At 32.8% G+C, this 22,985-nt stretch overlaps 1 protein-coding gene across 1 annotated transcript in view; it reads right to left on the bottom strand.

The window, feature by feature from the left end:
* The window catches only part of LOC123668732, a 50,324-nt gene that overhangs the window by 20,297 nt on the left and 7,042 nt on the right, over positions 1–22,985 (bottom strand). Inside the window, exons 4-5 of the mRNA XM_045602428.1 lie at positions 22,357–22,522; positions 8,733–8,931 (exon numbers count right to left, since the gene is read on the bottom strand). Coding sequence (XP_045458384.1) covers positions 8,733–8,931; positions 22,357–22,522 — 365 coding nt within the window. The remainder of the gene's footprint in view (positions 1–8,732; positions 8,932–22,356; positions 22,523–22,985) is intronic.

A 22,985-nucleotide genomic window follows, 5' to 3' on the forward strand; every position in this document is an offset into this window, starting at 1 on the left:
AAATTAAAAAAGTAAATGGTGTCACTCTGAATTATGGTTTTCTAGTCTTTGCTATTGAATAGCGAAGAAACCTACTGTCAGTCAGCTTTACAATACACTGGTTATACCCGTGCGAATAATTCGTACTAAATAAGGTGAGTTGATTTGAAATTGAACAAGAAATTTACCAACCGTCAAACATGTTGACATTGTTTCAAAATTAAAGCCGTTATAATATACATAATTTTAATATTTAATTAATTTACAAAAACAAAAGCTATAATAAATTTTTTAGTTGTTTATGCCAGTAGAGCAAGCAAATATCTATCAAATAATATATAGATTATGTGAATCAAACATCTTCGCGTTGTAATATACATGATTCTTTACTGGACTTCATCTCTTTTTAAATATAGAAATCGCATATGACCCGCCGATAAGTCTCACAATCTTATAAAATTGATATTAAACTTTTAAACTAAAATATTAAAATAAATATTATTTTTAATCCACTGAATTTAAAACCAAAATTTCGATATATTATTTATAATTTTATCGATAATTCGATAGAGTCGGATTAAAGGGGTCTAAGGGCTCGTACAAGGTTGTATGAAAATTCTTAATTTTTTATTCTACAAGCTTGAAATTCGGCAGGGAGATAGTTAACAGTTAGTAAAAGTTCGCTAAGAACGAATTTTGTGAAAGGACTGGATTAAGGTGGTCTAAGGATTTCGCTCAAAGGAGGATTTTCGCTCTCACTTTGGATGAAATAGGAAATGAAAGTTTAAATGAGAAATTCGTCATTTTTGAAAGTGAAAACATCAAACTTTATTTCTGAAGTAACTAGCAGTAATTAAAAATGAGTGAAGAATCATTTCAGTTTTTGTGAAAATTCTAACTTTAAATGAATGTAATAAGGGATGAAATTTGTATCGAAATCCGTTATTTCTGGAGTTATAAGCTTTAAACTTTTTCCATTCACTCACATCAAAATCATTGAGGTTTCGTATGTTATTTTTGCATAAATATTATTTTACCTTTTATTTTTAGACCCAGTTAGGTATTGATTCAAAAAAAAAAAATAAGTAAATTAATAAATAATTAAATGTAATTTTTGTAGTATTGATATAATTTTTACGCCTCAATTTATCTTAAAAGTTTTCCAGTCATATCAGAAGTAGAAATTAAAGAAGCATGCATTTTTATTTTTAGGTGATTGATTGCATATAACGCAAATAAGTATCTCAGCGTTAACAGAAATTCTGTATGGTAAAAAAGGAGATTAGTTAATATTACTGAAATTGCCTAAATAATTGGCTTGAGAAATCTAAGGGAAGACTGTTTTTCGCACGAGTTTTCCATGAAGCGTAATTGAGAGCGAGCGTTGCGAACAGTAAGGTATAAACGCATGAAAGGTAAATCATAAATGTGTTTACAAAGAAAGAAGGTTATGAATTGTTGTAATATAATGATGATACGCTGTTTTAGCTCATCGTATGTAAATATTATCAATTCCTACAAGATCGGACAACTGCTATTAAAAATATAAAATTATAACAAATGTCTTCTATTAAATTTACAATAACTGACAGTTATTTTCGAAGTTTAACTACGGAGTTTCTAGCCGATTCTGCTTTAGCGAATCTACATTTCAAATTGTCGGTAGCATCACATTTACCATAGCTAATTTACCAAATAATAGCACTATAATTTGTAACATGACGAATAACGACTAAGCCTAATTGGATTGCATGTCAGCATTACACGAACAAACAGTTAATTATTATTTCAATTGAAAATATTTAGATATTGAACTATAGAATATAAGATTCAAGACAGTCAAGCGAACGAAATAAATATCTAAGTTTGCTAACTATTAATATTTCAGTTGTCTGAATAAAATGTTTACTTGTGTACAATTCTAAATGCTCAGTTTGTGTAAATTTCCATTGAATAATTGTTTCTGAGGCTATTGCAATAATAATATTACTACAGACGAGTCATTTGATGTAGTCGATAACGAAGACAAAGGAATATATACCAAGTTATGGTTTACAATTTTTACACAATAGTGAGCTATTCGTTGATAATAAAGAGAATTTATTTCTTGAACGAAGTTGTTTCTATACCCAGCAATGCAAAAAGTACTAAGCTCATTATCTATTATGTATTGCTCATTATTTTATAAAATAAAACTTGTAGTATTCACAGTTATATCAATAACACAGCTTACATTATAATAATGTAATGTTCTGCCGGAGGGCTACTTGTTCATGTAGCTAATCAATTTATATAATAAAAATGTAACGGGTCGCTAAATGTACTTTAAAGATTTATGAGAAAAATATTATTGGGACCTTTATCAACGCAAATAGCACACAAAACAATTGTTGTCAGAATTTTTGTCTGTATGTCTGTGCGTTTGTGCAGGCTAATCTCAGAAACGGCTTATCTTATTCAGACGTGGTTATACTAATATATTGAGGCAAACTGTGTTACTGTTGTGTTGTTATAATTATGCTACGACTTATTTTTTGATATTGTGAGCGTACGATGTCGAATGCCGGTGTGCGGATAAATCAACGATGATTTTTGTCACACCGTTAAATGCTAACTTTTATTTTTGTAAGATTCTTTGTATTTTAAATAAAAAAAAAAAAAAAAAAAAACTTATCTTAACATTTAGTGTTTGTTTCACGTCAATCGGTTGATAAATAAAAAAGTTATGCCAATTTAAAGAATCACGTTGAACATGTAGTCCTATTCCACGCGAACGAAGTCGCGAGCACAGCTAGTCTAAAATATGGATGTAAATAATACTAGCCTATCGGCGCGATTTCGTTCACGTTGTTTGTTTATTATTAGATAGAAAGATAGAATATACTTTATTGCACACCACTCAGTTTTTTTTTTACATGAAACAGTTATTTACACATAGAGATATTTATTATTACGCCATAATTTTTTTTCTTGTTGACCCTAGTAAAATTCCCGTCAAATCGCTCCTTACCTTAGGACGTGCACGACAAAACATTTTTTTTTAAATATCGACGTGACTAAAAAAATAAAAAATGGCAAGATGCAGCATCACTCAACTAACTACTTCATGTCCACAAATTGTCAGACGATATTGGGCGTTCACAAAATTATCATAGTTCATAATCACTCCCAAACACAAAATTAAATTAAAAGTATATGTATAACGTCAAGCTGTTCTTTGCGATTTTCATTATTTTTACTTTACGGATTACTACTTTTACGGATATCTATTATAAATTCATAAAAAAACAGATAAAGGGTAAAAGCAACTTGCATTATATATGTTTTGAATTTTTTTATTCAGTACAATTTTTTCGTTCGTTTCGAAAAACCGCGCTGAGGTTTTACGTGTACGTTTTTGTGGGTTAACTAGCGAACAATAGCGACGCAGATTGATAGGTAGGCCTTAAAAGTCCAAGTTGTGTTTGACATCGTCCAACGAATTCCACTTTAATTCGTAAAACGTTTCGAACGGCAATTCCGGTTTATTCAAACAATACAAGAACAAATAGAATAAAAATATGCCACAATTACACCTTAGTGTATTAGAATTATTGTTTTATTTTTGTATATTTTAATATTTCAACTGGCGTCATCTTCAAAATAAAGCTTAAATGTGCAGTGAAAACTCTGAAGCGTGTTTCGAGGACGAATTTCATAAATCTATCTGGTCTCCGCGAAAAAATTTAAAGAGCAAAGTCGGAATTATTCTAGTTTAAGTTTCGTCTAGCTAGTTATTACAAAAAAATTACTTCCACTTTTATGTTCTACATACAAAACGTACTCTGCACTGTACGACTTTCGGTAACTATTCTATTATATTCGGTAGCTATATTTAAAAATTAAACCTTATGACCATTATTGCATTTTATGAAAAAAAAAAAATTCACTTGTTATTTTCTATCAATTTCTCTACCAGTATCTACTAAAGCCAATAACAAGGCTGAAACATATGGAGTGGCGTAGTCCTGATGAAATTAAACTCCTTAAATAAAGAAGAAAAAAAAAAAAACATATGCACGGGACGAACTCTTGTTATTTATTTACAAGCTAATTGTTATTGTGCTTTGTAATCTGTACTATAATGACAAATTGAGTTAAACCATTAGCACCGGTATTTTTTTTGTATATTACGAAAATTTTTGAAAGACATATTCATTAAGATATAATCAAAGCAAATGTGAAAAAATTTCCATGAAAAAAAAAAAAAAAACTTTTGTAATTACAACCCGTGATATTATATATGGATAGATCATTTAAAAAAAGTTGTTTTTTTTTTTTTAATTTTCATATTATACGTAAAAATACAAAAATTAAATTATACACTAATAGACGACAAAAGCATCTGGTACTTACTTTTATTAGCTACACATAATTTGAAGTTGGAAAACGAACAGACCTTATTGTTGTTGATTATTTATACTTTTCTAAATAGGCAGTAACAATATCACGGAAATAGTATTTCCATTTTTTTTATGTGAAACTTCTTTAGGCGCATGAGGGTAAAATTACGGATATTAATTAATTACGGATAAAACGCCACGAAGATGTGCGACGTTTTGATGTGCAACGTTTTTTTATTATGATACCGTCTAATTCGTCCGGTACAGGCGTCACCCGCCTCGTGTCTCGCTTCACCTTAGTTTTCTATTTGTTTTTAATTATTTTTTTTTTTCATTAGTTTGGCAAAAAAGTTTCACTTCTGACATGTGTAATAGCCGAAGAATTTACCATAGTAAGATCCAAGTTACTGACGTGCCAAACCACAGTCAAACCGCAGTCGTGTACATGTGTAAGCAATGAGATAGTAAGTAGTAAAGAGTTTAACAGTAGCTTTTAGCTGACGCCTAATCATGTTGTTTATAAGACCACCTTCATTTACTTCTACATTCTTTATTTAATACATCGGAAAGTTCAAAAGTTTTAGGTGCTTCTATCTATGCTTCGAAATTACAGCTTTAATTATTCTCTAATACATTTATCAGACCATAACTTCATAACCCTAAAACCAAACAAAAAAAATATTTTTGAAAAATTTGCATTTTTACTCTGAACGCCTATCGTATTCATGTGGACATACGATCTAGCAGTAGCTATGAAAGTCAACACATAAAGAAATTTGAGAAATTCTTAATTTCGTAGTCCCATAGTTTTTTGAGAAGAAGCTAAAAAGAGAGAGTCATTTTGAATAAATTAATTTTTCCCTAATTGACATTCCAAACACGTTCAAAGCAACAAACCACTTGTTCTTGGTTTCATTGTTAACAAAAAAACTAATAACCCCATGAAACCCCAAGTCCTAATGAATCATGTCGGTCATTAACCTAATCATATTTACAGGACGCGCTTAATAAGAATTAACATATATTCGTGCCCGTTACGTAGCGAGCTTAACTCGCGCTCGGGGCGCAATACCTTTTAGAATTCGAAATCGAAAACCAACTCGAAAACCAAATAATATGTCCAGCAATTTTTTGTTTTGCTGTCCATTTGGTGCCCCTTTGTGAGTAGCGCCCGGGGCATGATACCCCATTTGCCCCACCCCAACCTGGCTACGCTACTGACCCGTGCTAGCCATGATCACACGAATACGCACGGCGCTAATGGGTTAACCCAATTAACGACCATCATAAGTGCGTAAGGTATGTTAACTAGCCTTTCAAAATTAGCGCGTTGATGATTCGATGGAATGTTTGTTAGTTATTTGTCAACGTATCTGCAAATGTTAGATTTATACGGAATTAAAGCAAACAACCAAGTTCGATTTTAATGTTAAACAACGTAATTGCTAACATTACTAATAATACCGCGTCCTTAAAATAGCTTTGGTTAAGAAGCTCCAAATGTTAACAAATTTACGGTTACAAATTTGAGGCCAATTACTAATGTTGACTTAGTTAATGTAGCCTATTGCTATAAATTTTAACATGACACTACATGTTTGTTTTATAGTGACCGTGAAAGTTTAAAAGCTTATCATATATAGATCCATATTAACATTTTTGAATTGAGTCAAAACTATTTTAAACAATTTATCATACCGCCGTAAAGTTAATAATTCTGTTTTAATGATAAACATTGTAGTAATACTAAACAACACACAATAACTATAAGAACAATGAAAATAAAATCATTTGTTCAATAGCTTCGTTAAATTCGGTTTATATCATAGTGGTAGAAATATTTTTCTTTAATAAAACTTGAAATTGAAGATTAATTGGAGAATGTGATCGCTTTAAATTTAGGTATATTAATGAGTGTAGTTCACATAAATTGAAAGACTTAAATGAGTAACTTCTGATTTCACGCCACCTTTTCTTGATAGAAAGCTAGCGGTAGCTTCACTTGAACTAACAGGACAGACTTGTGAAATGACGATTCGGAAGGGCTTATATAAACCAACTTGAATGAAGTATAGTTGAGTTTGAGAGTTTGAAACTGTTGCCAAATAACTTTACATAGACAAACTTCTAAAAGGAAAATTCAATGAAATATCACAAAAAGGGAATACTATAAAATGCAAACAATGTAAAAATATTTTTGTCTAAAAAATAATATTTTATACGTTTCCATATTCGTGCGTACAAAAGAATGCCCAAAAGTAAATTTAAAAAATGTGCAATATTTAAATACGTACTGAAAAATGTATTTAATATCGATGATTCAATAGTGCTCGTATTAGATATGAAAATTTCATTCATGCCTTTGAATTTTTTTCATATTTTTTTCTTAACGTTATAAATAAAACATACATTAATTTTATAAAAAACAAAATAAAAAATAAAATAAAAATATTGACAAAAACAAGAATCACCGCCTCTAGTTATATTTAAGGCTAGCTGCGCTAGTGCCCGCGACTTCGTCCGCGTGGAATTTAACAAAAATTATTATTGTTCAGTTTGCAGAGTTATAAAATAAACATATTTCTGAAATAAGAATTTTATTAAAAGTACCGAGTTACAACAATCGATATGGCAAACAACTACTACAATATCAAATACCAAAATTAATAAACGACCTAGCTTCACTGAAAAGTGAAATTACGAAAACAAACATAAAATATAAATTAAAACAATATTTCTTATCGTTAATAAAAATAAACATTAAACAATATCGTTCAATGTAAATCACCCCGTGTGTATCCACAGGCTACTGCGACTGTATTATTTTGTGATTGATTGATTTGTAAAACTTGGAGGGTAGTTGTGCAAAAATGTAATGTACGATCACGTATTGTTACTGTTAAGGTGTTATAATTATGCTATTGACTTATTTTTGATATTGTGAGCGTACGATGTCGAATGCCGGTATGCGAATATTTTCTGGGAGCAAAATGTGATAACTTTATAATAAAATCCTATACAAATTTACTACGTACCCATTGTTAGCTATGAATACATACAAATCACGCCAGATCAAATTTTACTGAATAACGAAGTTATTTTTTATCTTTTTTCCCCTTGATTTCAGCTACGTGCTGTTGTGAATTAAAAAAAAAGTTATTCCACTTTTTATAACTTTTTCAACTACGTACCGTATTTTACCTAGTTTCGTATTACAAGTTCTGCTAATTTAGCAGCTCTTTGTCTAAATTGTTATTTCAAATTTATTCAACTACATAATAGTAGATTTTAATTTCCATTTAAAATATTTTACGTCGTTTTACGTTATTACGCCTATCTAGTAAGTCTAATGAAAATTATTAAGCTAGAATATAAACGCCAAATCAATTGTTACCCGTAAATCTAAAACTGCTTACTTACAGACAAAGTTTATATTTGGAAAGGCAAAAGGTATAACTTCATCGTTTTATTTTTATTTCAAAAAATCCGTTTGTAAGTTCATGCATATCTCACACTAACACATTAAAACTTCAAGGCGCTGCTTTATGAAGTTACACAGTTGCGGTCGTGATATTGTTCCATAATTACAGCGGCAGAACAACTTGATACGAATTATTCAAATAGTTCTTCACAGAGCTAGATCAGTACAATTAGCAAAGCAGACAACAACGTTAGAAATTTTTCAGTATGCTGACACTGTCGAAGTAAATTGAACTATAAAATGATTTGTATTTTATGAATGTAAGAAAGCTTCATTGCAGTTTTTCTTTATTAGTGTATTTGTTCGATAACTTATAGAGAAACTAATAAATGTAGTTAATTAGCAATAGCAACAAATCTACTTGGGAAGGCCTACGTCCAGCAATGTACTGCGATAGGCTGACGTGACTAGAGCACAAAACAGACTGAGTTCAATTAAAACTTAGTGACCGGTCTGAATTTCAAAGGGGGAAGATATGGGCGAGCCTACCTTACCAATTCAAGTGCACGAGAGTAATGCTGGATGATTGGATACTTGAGAAGGTAAAATCCATATCAGGCGTTGTAGTCAAAGATCACTTCGGCCACCAATATTACCAGCCGGTAGTTACCAAAACCGACATGGAAAAATGGTATATCGGGGTGCGGAAAGATCACTCACATATTCAGGAATTTCGATGAAAATTTAGAAAAATAGCTATATCACGATAGCTGTAAAAGACTTGAAAGTTTCTACTAAGTATGTATTGCAAACCGAGCGATAAATTGAAATCACATCATACCACGTATTTATTTTCGTCTATTTTACGTAGCTCTACAAAAGTCAATAAGAAGTTTATTTTAAATTATTATAAAAATAACAAGTAGAAATGGTTATAAGAAAATATTTACCTGCACATATGTTGTAAGCTCTGCACGCGTTTAAACCTGGAGACAGGATACAGCAGCTGCACCCTGACGGGGCCGAGCACTGGCCGCAGATTTAAGAAGAACAAATAACGCCCACTCCTTGAAGTTTCTACGGCGTTCTCGATGAATTCCACGATAGTCTGCGCTTTGAACATTGTGCACCCGCCGAAGCAGAAGTTACCTACAGTTACAAAATTATTATTATATTATCAATCTTTTTCGGTAATACTGTCGCCTATAAACGCCTGCACCACCAGAACCATCGCAAGCGCTTTGTCGACCCTACCCCTGACCCTCCCCTAGGAGCACTGGTTATCTTACTCACCACAGAAACACTGGTTGAAAGCAGTGTTATATATCATCACCATCATCACCTTTTCAGACTATTTCAGTCCACTGCTGGACATAGGCCTCCACAACTTTACGCCAGAAATGGCGTGATCTCGAGTGTTTTGGCCATAGTCACCACGCTGGGCAGGCGGGTTGATGACCGTAGGGCCGGCTTTGTCGCACCGAAGACGCTGCTGCCCGTCTTTGGCCTCTGTATTTCAAAGCCAGCAGTTGGATGGTTATCCCGCCATCGGTCGGCTTTTTAAGTTCCAAGGTGGTAGTGGAACTGCGTTATCCCTTACTCGCCTCTTACGACACCCACCGAAAGAGCCCTCTCTTCTGTGGCTATATTCTTTTCAACCGTAGTCACACATCGTTATATATAATAGTTGTAATTTTCTGTAAGATCGAGGTACTAAATCTATCGGGCTGCTCCAGAGTTGATTTTTAACGGACTTCAAAAAAAGAGGGGCTCCCAATTCAATTGTATTTTTTATGTAAGTTATCTCATAACTCTTTACTGAGTAGTACCAACTTCAATTATTATTCTTTTTTTATCAAAAGTTGGTGTTTATCACATTTTAATTTTGATCAAGATCTGGCGAGTACTTTTTGAGTTATCTCCATTGTGCATATTTACTTGACTATTTTTACGTCTACCTACGGTCACTTGTCACTTGTTGCCGATTTAATTGAAGTCGTTTTTTTTTTTTATTTGTGAGCAAATACAATACTTTTGTTGTTGTTTTTTCTTCGATAAAAACTAAAAAAATAATACATATACGACAGTCAATAAACGAAACATTTAATCGAAATTAGGATACAATAGTAATAGTACCAATGTAAATAAACGTATCCAAGTTAAACGCCAAACAATCAATGTACAAAGATCATTAAATTTCGTTAAATTAAACTAAATAATCTAATCTAATTAACAATGCAACATGAAATCTCCAGCGATAAACATTAACATTCCAAAAAACACGCTCTTCGCACGACTCGCAACCACCACTCGCAACGACGTATCACGTGTGCCCGTTCGGGTGTTGTCTCGCTGACATTTGATTGTCTGGCGCCGACTCAAAATTACTTAGCTATACTAACCTTAGTTTAAGAACTTAGTTATTAAAGTAAATTAAGAACTCAACTATTTACAAAAATATATACTTAGATATAGTTTCCATTACTTTACGAAGTTAGTTATTACGGTTAAATAAAAAAAGGTTTATTATTTGTTGCTTTTCAGTTTATTCGGCGGTTTAATTTTTTGTTAAAAAGTTTTTATACTTAATAATGTCATTAAGAAACGTTGAAGAAAAATTGCATACTTTTATAAATTGAATTGAATTATTATCATTGAATTATTAGTTATAATATGAATATAACTCATATTAGATCTATATATATAAGAGATTTCCACCTATATATTTACTCATCACGATATCTCTGGAACCATAAGGCGTAGACTTGAAATTTGGTAGGAATATTCCTTTCGCCGAGTAGAGGTCACTTAAGAACGGATTTTAAGAATTTCCACCCACAAGAGGGGATTGCAGGGGCGTTAACAATGGGAAATTTTCGTTTTCAAAGTATAGCTCCTATCGACTACAAATTTGGTAGAAATTTCCTATGTGTAATGTAGAAATGGTCAATGAGTGGATTTTATGATCTCACGTCCCCAATAAGGATTGCGATAAATTAATTTGAAACTACAGAACTAATTTTCATCAAGTTTTTTAAGCATCTGTAATTTGGCCTGACTTGGAAGATAATTATGGTAGTTTTTATCTCAATTGGACCCGGTAGGTAGCTCTGCTATCGGTATGTAACTCCGAAACTACTGAACCAATTTTTATCAAATTTTGTAAGCATATGTAATTTGGTCCAACTTGGAAGTTAGGGTAGGTTTTATCTTAGTTGGATCCGGTAGGTGCTGCTGCTATCAGTATCTAGCTCCGAAATTACTGAACCACTTTTTATCAAGTTTTGTAAGCATTGTAATTTGGTCCAACTTGGGAGATAGGGTAGTTTTTGTCTCAATTGGACCTGGTAGGTGGTACTGTTATCGGTATGTAAGCTATCAAATTTGGTGGCTGTTTTCTGGGCAGAGCAACGTCTACCGAGTCCGCTAGTATTAGTAGTATTATAATAAGATTTTTTACTTTCAGTCACTAAAACCCGATTCCAGCCAGAAATACCAGTATTTAAAAACTAGTTAAGTTGAAAATTAAACGGCTAATAAATGAAATTCATTGTTTTTTTTTAAATATATATAAATATAAAACCCGGGTTTAAATTAGATTTATTTGGAAACTAAATAAGAGGACTAGTTTGTACCAATTTTAATGCATCCGTGATCATGATGGTTGCAGTAGTACTGAAATATCGAGAATGCCATGATCTTATTTTTATCGAAATCTGACAAGAACTTCAGAGCTATTCTTAATAATACGTATTCAATTGACTGTTTTACCGACTACCTACGTTGTATTACTTGTAGAAGTAATTGAAGACGGTTTTTTTTTTGTATTTGTGAGAAAACAATTATGTTTTCACGTTTTTACAAAATCGACCAATTTTTACCCAAAGCTGAATATGCAGGTCTATGCACTCACTTCCTAAAATTAAAATTATTTGTAGCAATTTTAATGTTTCTTTAACTCAAATTTTTTTTATTGAGTATAATAGCGTAATAGTTAATAAGGCTTACTTGCTTGCTTATATATCTATGCAAACATTACATATCTTACTAACATATGTTTGTCGTTAACCCTGGCTCCTGTCATAACTTTCCGTCATCTCGGCCATGTACGCAAGAAATCAGCTACTCCCCGCGACTAGTTAAATGTCGTTCGCCTATCTGATACTATTTATACCGATATTGATCTTTCCGGTCCTGACTCGCGACGTGTTGAACTTTATCGGTGATTTGGATTTTTAGTATATCTCAAGTGATTTCTCAAGTGATCTTCTTGGATGATAATTTATTGCTAAGCTTTCCGAATACTGTACAGTCGAGCTTAAACTGGCGCTTTACATCTTCCTTGAAGTAAGACTCAACTAATTAATTGGAAAGTGCGTTCTAGATACACTTGACGAATTCTGAAGCAGTTTGTAGCGATTTTTGAAAGAGAATATACGATATGGACTCTTATTAGTTTTCGAAATGTATAAGAATCGTTTATCTTTTTAGAGTCCGACTTTTTTGAGAGGCAAATAGGTAGAGAAGCGATAAACGAGGCTTTATGAGGTAAAATAGCATAAATAGGTGAATGTTGTTACGATACACGTGCTTTAATACCAAACATATAAGGCGATCATCGAGAATAACATAGACACTTTGAGACAGATCGAGGAAATCTAATGATAATCAAAAACCACTTTGTCTTTAACGGCGCCTTTGTCATATAGGCCGTATCCTATTTGAGGTCACATTGGTGGTAAATCGCCATCACTTTCACGTGCTGTAATATCACTACTTCCCGATATTTTTTTCATGATATCATAATATCCCGATATCATTTCACTGAAATTTTTTCAGCCTAGCTTCTACGACCGTTGGAGTAGACGGGTCCTGGAGTGGAGACCGCGTCTTGGCAAACGCAGTGTGGGATGTTAATAAAAAAAAAAAACGAATACTACAAATATGGGTATCAAATTAAAGGGCTCGGTACAAGGATTTCAAAAATGTATCATCATCATCATCATCATCATCATCATCATTTCAGCCTATTGCAGTCGACTGCTGGACATAGGCCTCCACAAGTTCGCGCCAAAATTCGAAATCATCGAATCAATCGAACTGTGTGTAGCCCATAGTCACCACACTGGGCAGCCCGTTATCATTACCGTAATACTAATGAAAAAATACAATAGAACGTTTAAAAATGTGGACTTTGCTCATTCCCATGCCTATGCCAAGCAAGCTGGAAGCCGCGCTTCTTCCTCGCATCTAGGCGACGATCAACTTCGGGGTGTAGCCTTTCCAATAAAAAAAGAATTATCAAATTCGGACTACTCTGTAAAACTTTTGAATGGTCAAACACAAAAAAAAAATATACGTGGCGACTTTAGAATTTCCTCTGTTTTTTTTTTTCATCGGTAAAAAATTACTTAATCAACCACATGATGTAAAATTGTAAACTCACTGATCCGAACCGATCACTAATTTATCTAACTAAAAATAAACGATGTAACATAAAAGTTCGAAGGACTACCGTATTGATATTTTTAAGTGTACATAATATTTGATAATGTTATTACTAATTCGCCCAAAAACTAATCAATGAATTAAAAATTTTCATACATAGACGCGTACATAGATAGTCACAGAACGTTATCTTATGTATTATATAGTATTAGCCTCTGCCCGGAGCATAACCGATGTGGATGGAGGGATTTTCCATTTGCATCCCGTTGCATGTAAATCCGCTCTTGGGATGAAACATCTTTGACTATCCCATTGAAACTTAGTTTTCAGTAACCACAGTTTTGGTTTTAGCTCCGCTTTCATAACGTAATAAATGACCAGAATAAGCTAGTCTACCTAGAGCTTAGTGAACTAACTTCATCTGGTTTTATCTCAAAATCATATTTCGGACAATGTTATTGTGTATACTTTAACAATTTACAAAAATTAATTCCAATAAAATATCATTTATGAAAACTACAGATGAAGAATCAAATTTAATTATATATATATATATATATATATAATAGTTAACTCATAAAATGTACATTTTACTACCTAATAATAGAAACTGAAAATACTAATGCCTTATACAAATATTTATTATATTTGAATGTCAGTAATATATTTGTAACGAAACCGTACTGTAATAATTTAATCGTTTCACTAATTGCACACAATAGCATAATAATTGACGATTACATTATTGTATGTATTCTGTTCATATTCAATACCTATTTGCCTCAAAAAAAATAGACCAGACGCCTAAGAATGAGATAGCTAAAGAGCTCCAGAAATTTGTACTCAAATTAATAAACCTCGGTCGAAATCTGGTGTGGTGACTATAGTCCTGAAACAGTTGCGTGACGCTAATTTATGTAGTCGCGGTGCTGTCCGAATTTTTTTGTTGAAACCACAAAGTAAGAAGAAAAGAATTCAGCGGACCACCCTTTCAAGGGGTCACTCTTATAAAAGTAAATTGGACTGACGAATTAAGATATTAACTACTTAATTCAATGAAGAAGCCTGAGAAAATGTTTTTTTTTTTTTATTTCCCGAAAAACAAATAATATAAAAAAATTAAAAAATGCAATTCTTTCTGAACTACGAGTATTGATAATTTATTTAAATTAAACTGAGGCGTACAGCAAATATGTAGTTAACAAGTGCAATCCGTTAAGTTTGATTTCATATAATATTTATAAATCTATAATATTTAAATTAACGTGCTTTGGTTTTGTCGTAATTTTTTGACTTCAAAATTAACATGTTAGATAATTTTACAACGTGTGACACGTTTCTATATTTTTTCGTTAGTTATTTTTCATACAATATTTTTTAGTTTAAATTGCAATATTGGTTTTAAAAAGTTCTTTAGTGGTAACTTTAGGCATCGTCGCGCGGATTAAGCTGAATAAGTCGACGGATGCCCTTTTGCGAAAATTCTACCTAACCTAAATCGCATGCAATATTTTACTGCTTACGTTTCTTAAGGTTCAATCAAATGATTCGTTACTTGAAGCTAATGAAAATACTTTATCTCACATTACATCAAAGTCATTAATATCGAGTTTAATAAACAGTCAAACCGAGAATCGAGAATTTTGGAATAATGAAATGGAAACTGATAAATAGTTCGATTAAACTTAAGTTATACCCGATAAAACATTTTCATGAAATGAACGAGCTGTGTACCTGGCACACAATAATCCTCACTCAAAAACGAATGTATGTAACGTGAAGAAACTCAGGAACCATTATATATTTTGCAACCCATAACATTGATTTGAACATAGAAAGTAAGAATTGTACTAATGAACGCTGCTAAATTACGCACCATTTACAATTCGGTAAATCAATACAAAAACAAAACGGATACATCATTCTCTTTTGCAGATTTTGAATAATAATAATAATATACTTTATTGCACACTATTAAAAGATACAAACAAAAGTAGTACAGGAAGATGTACAAAGGCGGTCTTATCGCTAAAAGAGCGATTTCTTCTAGACAACCTTTGGGACATGGCAGGATAGGGCATAGAGAAGCGATTAGAAGTGAGCAAAAAATAATCTTATATATAAAATCCTCGTGTCACAATGTTAGTTACAATACTCCTCCGAAACAGCTGGGTCGATTTTTATGAAATTTTGTTTGCATATCGGGTAGGTCTGAGAGTCGACTAACATCTATTTTTCATACCCCTAAGTTAAGGGGGGGGGTGGATTAAGGGGGTTAATAACATATATGGCAAAACAACGTTTTCGGGATCAGCTACTTGTAATATAAATTAGAATAAATTACAGTAGAATATAAAATCATACATATATACATATATAAATACATACACTGATTACTAATTTAACTGTACAAATTTCGAGCTCATTTTGTCATAGCGTTGCGCTTTTGTGTTTGTAAATATAATATTTGATCTTTGGTTGCCACTACTATACTAACAAATTGATTGATAAAATTAATACTCTTCCTGTACAAGTACCTTTTTGTTCCATAAATTATTATATTAACATTATATACGTGTTGTATACTGTGGCTCAACATTAAAAATCATGATACTATTTACGTAAATTTAATGTTTGCGTTTAAACAAGCCATAAGAAAATCTATTGTAATAAAAACTTTTTCCCTTCTTTTAATTTTAAATTTTCTTTAGTAAGGCTTCCGGGAGTGAGAAATTTTTAATTTTTTCTTGTTCAAAGCCTATGAAATTACTCAAGATTAGAAAGCCTGAAACATTATTTTTCAGGTCGGTTCAGTTTTTTTTTATTATTTTTTATTATTATTTATTACAATCGAGACTTTTTCAAATCAAAATTTATTTTAAGCTCACAGACCCGACGAACTCGTATCTGATTAGTAGGACACTCTAGTCAGAGTGGTCTTGGTTGCGCTGACGAGGACCATGGTGGGGTGTTCGGTGGGTCAATAACGTTCCCGAGGGTAGCCCTCCTGGCGATTTGCTTTCATTTTTGTCTGTTAGAGACGTCGCGAGTACACTGGACTATCCACCATAGGGTGGACTCAGTAGCCCTTGTGATGACGCCTTATTATTTATATTTAATCATCATATATTTTACTTTTATACAAAACTTGTCACAACAAAAAATAAGTATTAAGAATTTGTTGCAGTCGTCAGAATTTATGTAAACATAATACACCATCGTCAGCATGCTATTACCACCTACGTTACGGGGCCCAGGCAAGAAACTGTAGGTCACCGTGTTCCTTCGCGTCTAAAGAAAAGCAAGCGGAAAAGTAGAAAGAACGCTGGCAGATTTCGGCAATTTATTTTTATTCAAGTATAGATAGGTTAGATTATAATTTTTTTTTCTATGAACAAACATTACTCGTAAAGGTTTATAGGAGGAGGTAATGAATCTGTTACTTGATACCTCTTGGACATGACGCGACTTAATTGATGTTTACCCACAACGCCTCTGATAACGTACGAAGCGTCGGCGTACTTAATTATTGCCAACACTCGGTTGTGACCGGATAGTCAGGGAAAACCATTCGAAAGCATTATTAACTCAAAAACATTTACAGTAAAACATTTATAAATTACACAATGTCGTCACAAAATAATTGTGTTTGCTCGCAAACGAAAAAAAAAACCGACTTCAATTACATCGACGAGTAATACAACGTAGATCGACAAACAAATAGTCAAGTAACTACGCGTTATCAAAGATTACTCAAAAAGTACTTATCAGATCTCAACAAAATTTATATGTGACCACATGACAAACATCAGCTTTCGATTAAATTAGACAGTAAAACATTTATAAATTACACAATGTCGTCACAAAATAATTGTGTTTGCTCGCAAACGAAAAAAAACCGACTTCAATTACATCGACGAGTAATACAACGTAGATCGACAAACAAATAGTCAAGTAACTACGCGTTATCAAATATTACTCAAAAAGTAGTTATCAGATCTCAACAAAATTTATATGTGACCACATGACAAACATCAGCTTTCGATTAAATTAGAAATTATCAAAATCGGTACACACAGTAAAAAGTTACTGCGGATTTTCAAGAGTTTCCCTCGATTTCTCTGGGTTCCCATCATCAGATCCTGATTTTCTTATCATGGTACTAAACTAGGGATATCTTCTTTCCAACAAAAAAAGAATTATCAAAATCGGTACACCCAGTAAAAAGTTATTGCGGATTTTCAAGAGTTTCCCTCGATTTCTTTGGGATCCCATCATCAGATCCTGGTTTCCTTATCATGGTACTAAACTAGGGATATCTCCTTTCCAACAAAAAAAAAAAAAAGAATTATCAAAATCGGTACATCCAGTAGAAAATTATGCGGTATAATACAACGTAGGTCGACGAAAAAAGCGTCAAGTAAAAACGCATTATTAGATATAACTCGAAAAGTAGTTGTTAGATTTCAAATAAATTTAAATGGGACCAATTATAAGGTCCAAAAAAAATTTATCAAACACATTCTGTACCGAAGTCGACAACCGTCCCTATCTTATTCTGAGAATTGTCACCTAAATAATCTTCTAACACTGGAGGAACGTCGCAAAATGCTTAGTCTTTCTTTATTGTATGACATTGTCCACGGCCGCGTGGATTGTCCCGAGCTTGTAGGAGCAATATCATATTGTGCACCCAAGCGTCGTACCCGACATACACCACTCCTATATGTGACCAAATGTAGTACCAATTACTCAGCCAACTCTGTTCTGTCTAGACTGCCGCGTCTGTTTAATGAGATGTGTAAGGATATGGATATTTTCGTAAACTCGAAATCTCAATTAAAAAAAAAGTTTAATAAAAAGTTTAATAAAAAATTTAAAAGAGTAAATTAGGAATCTCATATGCAATCATTATAAACGAAATAAATGTAATAGATACATTCAAGTTATAAGTCTGCATGTAGATGTTGTTGTGTTTGTTATATACTACAAAGTTTTGTTATCTATACAGATGAATGGAATTGCAATGTCTGTTGTTAAGTATATATAAGGATTATGTTACATTGGCTATTTGTATACGTTTGGACTCACTGTACTTATTCTACGTCTTGTTGTTAGTCTTTGATGCTTAGTGTGATGGGTCATGTATCTTTTATGTTACTATCATTTACGTGGCTATCTTATTAACTTAATTTTGTTTTATTTTTTAAGTCGTTTTAATGTCGGCTCTTAATACTGCCCTTTTGTAACAGTACTAAGATGTATAGAGACGAAAACCTATTACTGGCCTTATTATTGTTAGTATTGTGTTAAATGTCATATATATACGAATTGTAACGCTGTTGGTTTTCGAATAAATAAATAAATAAATAAATAAATTGACACACAACACCTTTCGATTAAAAAAAAATTGTCGAAATCGGTCCACACGGTCAAAAGTTCTGATGTAACATACATAAAAAAAAATACAGTCGAATTGAGAACCTCCTCCTTTTATGAAAGTCGGTTAAATATAGATTAAAACGTTTTATATAAAATTTAAACGAAGTTTTACTAATTACGACATTTTGATGTTAGTAAGCTAGCATAACAACAACTATAGGAATTGATAATAATTACTATCAGTCACTGATAAATAAATTGTAGACGAAAGTAAATGATTGATTGCATTGTTTTGAAACTATTCACAGTCATGGTCGATAAAATAAACTACTCTTTGAGCAAAAAGATTTTAATTAATCGACGAACGCCGTGTACGGCCGAAAACAAACATTTGCGTGCCGTAGTTCGACCATGAATTTGAAAGCACGACAAAAATATAAAAGCGCAAACGTTGCGGACAGAACTTGCCAGGCGCATTTCCATGCACCGGATTGGTCAATGTACATAAAATTGCGTGTAAGGTAATTAAAACGTTTTATTAGTACTATTAAATTTAATAAAAATAAAATAATTTATTTATTTATTAATTAATATTATTACACTACGAAAAAACGGCTAATTTGCAAATTTGTTTGATCAATTCAACGAGTCATTTGTTTAATTAAGCGCAAGCCGTGAAAGCGTTGTTTTAAAAAGTGGAATAGTTGCCTGTAACTTCTCTACTGTTGGTCTACACAGCTGTTCATTAGAGAAAAAAATAGGGTACCAATTTTAAATGTAGGGACACACCAATGCCAGAGGGCTGGGACTACAGTAGGAATAGATTGTAGCTAGCATGTAATTCTATTACTACTGTTGCATCGTTAGTGAGAAGGATATGAAATTAAGTCCGCAACGCTTTTTTGCAGATTTTATGAGTTTCATTCCGTATTTCTAGGTTTCCTCGCTATATTTCCCATCAAGAAACTTACGAATTTTCGAACAATCAAAACGAGCACTGTGTGTCAGTTTTATTTTGTGATACGCTAGCATTCGCCCTATTCGGGTGCATGTAGTAAAAATCATATTTCAGGAAAGCAAACAAAAATAAATTACGAATACACTGTTCTAATCTATATATACTTGGTTAAAAGCGTAATTTTTTGTTATTTTCGGTAGCCACTTTTTTGCTAAATAAATCTTTCACCTTTCAATTTATATTTGAACTAAATAATACAATTAGATCAACAAAATTGAAAATACCCGTATGATTTCGATAGAGACTGGAAAATGAGCGTATCGCGGGGTTATTTACGCTCCAGTGACAGTGACCAGGAAAATTAAGCGCATATATAAGCTTATGATGCAAATGAGTGAAAAAATTATCTTTCACGTTATCAACAATTAAATTAACAGTATTAAATAATAATAATAATAATAAAAGAAATTAATTAACGATATTTAATACGTCACGATTCCGAGAATAAGAGTATTTCAACGAACTTAATACGTTTCTATTAAAGCATTTAAATGCACTATTGCATTTATTAAGTAGCAATCTAGATTTTTTTTTTGTAACAATTTCAAACAAGTTAACGATGCCTTTGTTAGTAATTGAGTTATCTTTATCTTTCAGTGTTTCAAAGTGTAATGGGAATCCTGTTAGGATCTGTTATCAGATTTGGTCACACTGGGCGTATGATGTATTGTACTCAGCCACACTAACGGAACCAAATATCATACTTTGGTAAATTTATTAAAAATCTATTATTCATAAAAGAGTATATTAGTATACTTAATACAATAAATTATCTATATAAACATTGCCTTATTGTTGTGAAGACTCGATAACGGCTTGTTTTTTTTTTTTTTTTGGTGAAAATACTGTGTAAATAAAATAAGAAAAAACCGAAAAATTTGTGCGTACTACTTCTTTGGTATTTGAATTTTAAAAAAAATCCGTTGATCTTCTTTTGTTGCTTGGCATTATTATTAGCTTCTATTGCCGGGGTCTGCCTTCTAACTAACGCATCTCCACTTTGCGCGTTTGTTTGCATCCTTCTGAGTTACACCATTGGCTCTCATTTCCTGCTTCACGAAATCTAACCATCGCTTTCTTGGACGTCCGCGAGGTCTAGTTATTTTTATTTATTTATTTATTTACAAAAAAAAAAAGATACAATTTATGTGATAAACAGTGCAGCAAAAACAATTAACAGTTTAACAGTGCACTGTGTTTCCAAAGTAATAATACTAAAGTACACACGATATTATATAGTAATGTAAAAATCATTATCATTATATATAATAAAACTTAGTTGATAAAATGTGCGTGCCGATAAAATTTAAAAAGGAGTCCCGGCACGATAAGTATACTTATATAGTGTGATAGCCTTTTATCCCCCCTCGAACAAGAAAGTTCCCGTTTTAACCCAAAGGGTGTGTTTTTAAAGATATAAGGGGTTTTCCACTTGGAAATTAAGTGTAGTGGCGCCATCTGTTGTCGAGTATTTGAACTTCATTCAGAACAACGATTATTTGGGTTGCATTTCGAAAGGCGCCGCGAGCAATTGCAGCATGTGTAGTAATGGCGCGAAATTTAAAATTCCAATTTCGATAAAGTCTTAAATTACATTTGGTACTATAATAAAGTTATTAAATTTTATGTATTTATACAGCAGTAGCTAACTTTTATTTATGTATATTTTATTTTAGTATGTATTGGCATTACTTTGCAGTAGTTAAATAATTTCAAAGAGTTGTTTTTGTATTTATTTCTTATGTATATGGGTACAATTGTTTTTAAGATTCATAATTAGAGATGATTGATTCTATCGAGATGTGATTTAAATGTAAGATCGTAGGTGCTTAGTCCATAAGATATAATAGATTCACCTAAAGATTATAAGTTTATTAGTGTTTATTTAGTGCCAGGAAGAGACATGTCAAGGCGCTTCTTGCGTAGTCCTCAGACCATCGCACAACATGACTATACCACCCCAGGCGCCGCTCTTGGAGTTTAACAGCTATGTCACGGACCCCGAGACTTCCTTGGATAAAGGAATTGCATTTGCGGTCGTCTCTCGTTACGCCACTTATCTACCGCAGCATCTTCATTTCCATGACATGAAGCTCTTGAGTGAGACCGGACTACCGCAAGTCATTTACTCGGTCTTCCTCACATTTAGCTTAAGACAACCGCTTTCAAGCGTATCCTTCTAGAGATTCACTTTACACTCCAGCTTCAACCTGCTCTCATCAACATAGACTATATCATCGGCATGAATCATTAGCCATGGAGGCTGGTCCTGGATACATTCCGAGAAAATATCCAGAACTACATTGAACGAGAACGGGCTAATGGCGGAGCCCTCATGTACCCTAAAAGTTATCTAGGAACAGGTTTCGCCAACATGTCTCTGATTATGTCAATATAGATTTCAGGCAAGTCTTTAAATCGTAATGCCCACCAGGTACATAGACGCGGCACACAGTCAAAGGCCCTTTGCAGATCTGTTAATATCCTGTTCTGAGTCTGGAGCGGCCCAACTGGAGAAGTACCTCGACTTTACATAAGATCACATCCAAACAATACTGCTCTCATACAACAATATCTCTGTGGATGGGATGGGGGGTAGGGATGGTAACGCGCTTCCGATGTTACTATAACCGCTTACTGTCATCAGGTGGACCGCATACTGGTATTGACAACCTAGTTGTATACAAAATAAAAATAAAGTGATAAAATCTAGACGTATCACTCACCCTGGTCGTGTTCTATCCTGACGTGCCTTAGGCCATTGAGCTTGAAGGTAAGCGTGAAGATGTAGTGGTCATCACTACTATCCCTCACTATGAATGACCCGTCAGGCTCGTTTGAGAGAATTTTCTCCGCAGCCTCCACTGATATGGGTCCCCAGTACCACCCATACTACAGAAAAAAATAATACTATTTCAAAATCTTTTGAAAATAATACAATATCCTTATAATAATGTATTTTTAAGTTGAATTAAAAATGACTAGGAAAACGTGTCTCTTACATTTTCTTCCTTCTAATTTTTAATATCCTTACATATTAGCCAGTTTTAAGTGTTGTGATTGAGCTTTTATATTCAATCATATGAATGGAAAATGCATTAATAACGGGTCGAAGTAATATAATAACATTAACGCGCCCTCGACTGAGAAGCCAATAAAAAAGATTACTGAAAATGCAATGTCAAACAATCATTTATCGAGAAAAAACCTCGCAATACTATGGACGCCCTAAGGGAATAAGCGACTTTGCAGATTAACTGAACTTTTGTAATAATTTGCAATTCATTAGCCCTCTGTTTGAAAACCGGAGATGCCGGGGCCCTGTTCATTCAATAAGAATCGACTTTATATTCAA

The sequence above is a fragment of the Melitaea cinxia genome, chromosome Z, assembly GCF_905220565.1.
Source record: "Melitaea cinxia chromosome Z, ilMelCinx1.1, whole genome shotgun sequence".
NCBI lineage: Eukaryota > Metazoa > Arthropoda > Insecta > Lepidoptera > Nymphalidae > Melitaea > Melitaea cinxia.